Raw genomic sequence first — 5,402 nt, 5'->3', positions numbered from 1 at the left:
CATTCCTCATTTGCCCTCAGCAATCCTTCGTATTTACCTTTATATCCCTTATCGACCCACTTAAAAAGAAGAAATGTATAAAACAAGGAAAAACCACGTGATATAATTGGAAAGAGAAATGTATTATAAGTACGGTTCACTTTTCCAATCTTTTCCTTAATTACCGTTAGGTGGATCCCATTCCATCTAATTATCATCACACGGCCCTTATTCTCTGAACATTAACCAAAATCCAAACATTAATTTTAATTAAATAAGATTAGTAAGAAATTAAATTAAAAATCTGTCTGAATAGTGTACGGTTTAGGAAAGAAACTGTGAGTGAGTTTTGTTTATACGTTATAAAAGAAAAGTAAGAAAATTAAAAGAAAAAAGAAAGGCAAAAAATCGACATCCCCTCGCTTGGTTCCCACCCAAAAGAAAAACCATTCAATAATAACCTAACCAAAACTCTCTCTCTCTCTCTTCCTCTTCTTCATTTCTCTTTCTTGGGTTTTCTTCTTCATTCTCCTTCATCTTTTCAAGTTTTTGGTTTTTGTAAAACCAAACAATCAGACAAAGAAACAAACATGGATGCTTTAGACACAGCGGCTTGTTTCATGGACGACTTGCTCGACTTCTCCTCTGACATAGGCGAGGAAGAGGACGATGACCACATCATGATGAAGACCAACAAAAGACCTAGAAAAGCTTTGTCTACCCTTAACCATAACGCCACCACCACCTTCGACGTTTTCGACCCACTTCATCCTAGCCCTTCACCGTTCCCTGTAAGTTTCATTTCTTTAATCTCTTTTCCCGTTCTGGGGGTCTCTGGGATGGCCGAGTTTCGCCCGGACTCGGTCGTTTCTTGCTGAGTTGACTGGATTCTGACTCGGTTAGGTTTTTTAGGGTGTGGGCCGTGTCGAATCGGCCGAGTTCTTCCGAGTTACGAGTTGACTCGGTCTTGTAAAAAGATTCAAAAATGATGGCGTTTGACCGGCACGTAGACAGCTGTGGTTGGGAGTTGGGACTAATTATTCACGCGCCTCTGTATTTGATGGGTGCGCACCATCTCTTTTTTTTGGGACAGTTTTACCCTTCGAAAGTGTGGACATTACGGGCATTTTCTTTAAAGTTAAAAGATGTTAGGAGGGTTACTTTTGACATTTGAGATGGAAATGTTTGGGGTCATTATTGTTGTGAGCTGTATCTCACGAGGTTAGAGGTGTACCAATAAATGTCCAAACGCGTACAATAACTTACGCTAAATGACAACGAAAAGACAACTTTATCCTTGTTTTGTGTCCGTTCATTCCCACTTGTCCATTTGATGACTTGAATCCCATTAGGCAAAAACGTCTTTTCACTATTGTCACCTAATCCATCGATTCATCACTAACTCGACCGAGTTGCCGAGTGAACTCACACTGTACTCTCATAATTAAAACAGGAATTTGCAGAGGAAGATCTGGAATGGCTAACGAACAAAGACGCGTTCCCGGCGGTTGAAACATTGGGAGACATTCTTTCAAATCCCATTTCGAATGCGAAGCATCAAAGCCCGGTTTCGGTTCTTGAAAACAGCAACAGTAGCCACAGTACCACCACCAGTACGAGCACGAACGGCAGCACGGTGACCAACAACAATAATGGAAATATCATAATGAACTGCTGCGGGAACATCCGCGTGCCGGTGCGTGCACGGAGCAAGCGGCGCCGCACGCGGCGGAGGGACCTGCAAAACCAGGAATCGTGGTGGGTGGTTCATGAAAACGTGAAAACTGTGAAACCGGTTGCGGTTGTTTCGAAAGTGAGTATTGGGAGGAAATGTCAGCATTGTGGGGCTGAAAAGACCCCGCAATGGAGGGCCGGCCCAATGGGCCCCAAAACGCTGTGTAACGCTTGTGGGGTGAGGTATAAGTCCGGTAGGCTGGTGCCGGAGTACCGGCCGGCTAGTAGCCCCACGTTTTCGAGTGAAATGCATTCGAATTCCCACCGGAAGGTGATGGAAATGAGGAGGCAGAAGTTGATGGGTATGGAGATTGGGATTGCTGGTATGGGGATGGTTAAGCCTGTGGATAAAGGGTAGGATAGAATTTTTTTTTTTTTTTTTTGGTTTTTTTTTTTTTAATTTGTAGTTCAGCATAATTAGTGATTAGGGTCATGGAGTAATGGTTATTCTATTAGGTGGGATTTAGTTACAGTTCTTTTGTTTCGACGAAAATCAATCAAAAGAATTTTGTTTGCAGTGTGTTTGATTGTTGGGGTTAGTTTTAATGTGTTTTTTTTAGAAGAGAAGGAAGATAGTGGTTATTCGTTTAGTCCAATATGAATGAATTCTGTTGATTATGAGGAAGATCGAGGATTATGGATTGCAGGAATGAGGGTTTTGGTGATTTGATTGGTTGTGATGTTTGAATGAATATAATATAAGAAGGCTAACTCATTTGTGAAGGATAGAGGAAGAGCTGCAATTGATGATGAGTTGTAACTCAAATTAGGTTTAGATATTTGAGAGGTTATTGTAACTTAATGTTTTTCTCGACTTGTTGCTGCAATCCACTAAGCTTAGTTTTCCTAGTGTCTTTCTCTTTGTTTTTTTCGCTTGTAATTATGTGTTGTTGAATATTTATTTATTTGATCCTTTTTAAAGGTTGATGTGTGCAATGTAAACGTTTTGTTCAAAACATTAGCAGCTGTTTGTTGAAGACAAACTCATTCAGTGGCATATCAAAATAATGGATTATAGCCTGAAGCAGCAATGATGCATTTGTTGATCTTGTGTTTCTGGGTAAAAGAAAAAGGACTCTTGTTATGTGAACTTATTAGTACAATTATTAACTGGTGGGCATTGGCTATGGCTACAATCATTGCACATGGCATGTTGTTAACATGCATTATTAATTAATGGCAGAAATATCATGATGTGATATGAGTGGGTGCTGTTTCAAGAAATTGACTACACAATTACCCTCCTTTGGAGTAATTCAATACCAACTGAATTCCTATATCCATTATTGTTAAGATGATGTTATCAGAGTTTTGGACGGATTAACTTCCCTTGCTCTACGTTACACCAATTAACTGAAATCAAAATCACGCCACTGAAAATTGAGGCAGGCGATCTCGATGTCCAATTTCATGGAACTCACAGTCACAGAGCTCTTCGACAAAGAGTTACACCAATCTTTGGGGATAATGAATTATAAACTCTGACGCGGTTTTGACGTTTGTGTTCATAAATGCAGAAAGTGTCCCAACGGTAGCCTGCATCGATGTCCAATTTCATGCAACTCTCACCCTATTTCTAATGTGAATCTACGTCGGCATACTATGAGAACTCTTTGATGTGGCTCAACGTCGGTCGGAGCAAATTATCGTATGGCTTTAAATGGAGAAAAAGTAGGCTTAAAAGGGCATCTTATCTTGTTGAGTTGGTAGTAAATTTAAAAGTAGAAGGAGGGAATCTTTAGTATTCACAAGAGGAGAGAGATAAAAACCTTAAATGGGGAAGCAACATATTCATTGGTCAGCTTTGTCATTGTATACTTCTTCCAACTAGGACAGATGAATAAAGGTTTCCGTAGCCTCTCTGCAATGTCAGTTTCTGCATCTTCCACTTCCGTGTAATTTCCAAGCCAACCCCACTTCACTGACCCAATCTTTGTATTATTATTTGTCTTCTCAATTTAGTTTTCACCTGCCTTCTCTCTTTTTGATTTTTCTTTTCACTTTTCCATTTTTGGTTTTAGTGTTCAGGACTCTATTATCTATAGCTAGAATTTCCAAACGCAGTTACCACAATTTGAGAAGTGGACAACTAGTACTTGAATTATTACTCTTTTCTTGGAGATGAGGTTAATTATAATCAATTAACTTACCCTAACGAAGCTTCACACCTCCAACACACTCTCTCTCTTGTTTTTCTTTTCTTTAAACTTCCACTATTGACTCACTCCCGTTTCACTCACAAAAGTGGATTTCTGTTAGGAACAGTTTTGGTTTCAGTTGTTTTCATATGAACACGCTGTTTCTTCTCTGTACATTTTGGTGATTCCTTTGTCAGAAATTTCGTTGCACAGATTAGGTAAAGAGATTGTGTGACTTTTTTTTGAGATTTTCGTTTACTTTGATGGGTTGTTGAGAAAATTGAAGAAAGTTGTTATTTTGTAGTTGATTTGATAATTCTCATGATAAAAATCTGATCTTTAACATTTTTTAAGAATCTCTCAACTACCTCCCTTGGGGTAGTATATAAATACAAGAGTAATTAATTCGTACATCAGGTCAGTTGCAACCACAACAGAAAAAAGATTATTATAAAATACATTTTATGCAACAATACTAAGGAATAATGGAAGGCAGGACCTGAATCCTGAGAAAGCAGCCGCCCACAAGAAAATTGCAATACTTGTGGCGATGGAAGCCACAGCAAAAGTATACGCAACTCCTGCAATCTTGGGCTCTGATTTCCGGAAAACTATGGAGTAACCGGAACCAAAACAGGCGCCCAGAATGCAAAAAATGAAGGCCTCGAAAGTAGCTTGTTGATCGTAAAAAATAACAGTAGGAACCCAGTTTCCGTCGATGTTTGTCATCGGAAGTAGCAGAACGATTAGCATTGGGGTAATGACGGTGGCATGGAATACCAATTCGTCGGAGTAGAGCACTCGCGTTGGACTTATGTACGCTACGGGGACGGCGTGAATGAGGGGTGGTAATCTGAATTTCATCCTTGAAACAAAAAATGGAACAAATTGCGTGTATAAGAATTGTGGTGATGGGATATATAGCAAGTTTGAAGCGGAGAAGATTTCTTTAAAGCTTTCTACGAAACATCCAGGAAGAGTAATGTTAGGTTCAACTTTCGGGATCTTTCTTAGAAGAGTAACTCAGGTTTACGACATAATCTCATGATCTTTTTTTTCACAATCTTCGACCTAACAATTTATTATTGGTTAACCAGGAGCTATTTTATGAACTGACCAACGAGAAATAAAAAAGATTGTGTAATTAAGTTGTAAACCTAATATTCATCTTTTAAGAAACATCCACGAAATTGTGTTTTTTTTTAAAAAAAAAAAAGATTACTCTTCTAAGAAACACCGACGAAATTGTGTTTTAAAAAAAAAGAATATGTGGTAAGGAACTCGTAAAACGGGTTTCGAAATGGTATTAACAAAATTTCATTTATTTTGGATTAATAAAAATAATTCCCTTAAGTATAATTAAATAACAGAGATACTGATTATACTTACTAGGGCTGTCCCTAGTTTCAATTTTTTTTTTTTTTTTCCGAAAAAAGGTGAGCCATTGGATTTATAAATAATAATGAAAAATTTGAGCCTAAGAAAGAGAGATAAATTGACCAAAAAATGGTGACATAATTAAGTGTCTGGTGGGTAGGAAAAATAAAGGGA

General features: G+C 38.3%; 1 protein-coding gene across 1 annotated transcript; it reads left to right on the top strand.

Annotated features, from left to right (window-relative positions):
- The first annotated feature begins 424 nt into the window (after positions 1–424).
- Positions 425–2,346, top strand: LOC116137921 (GATA transcription factor 1-like). Its single transcript, XM_031423617.1, has 2 exons — positions 425–770; positions 1,433–2,346. Exons 1-2 carry the CDS (start codon positions 570–572, stop codon positions 2,069–2,071), a joined length of 840 nt encoding a protein of 279 aa, XP_031279477.1. The 5' UTR covers positions 425–569; the 3' UTR covers positions 2,072–2,346.
- Positions 2,347–5,402: the final 3,056 nt, after the last annotated feature.

The sequence above is a fragment of the Pistacia vera genome, unplaced genomic scaffold (genome assembly GCF_008641045.1).
Source record: "Pistacia vera cultivar Batoury unplaced genomic scaffold, PisVer_v2 Contig337, whole genome shotgun sequence".
Classification (NCBI taxonomy): Eukaryota; Viridiplantae; Streptophyta; class Magnoliopsida; order Sapindales; family Anacardiaceae; genus Pistacia; species Pistacia vera.
This window is presented reverse-complemented; position numbering and strand designations above follow the sequence as displayed.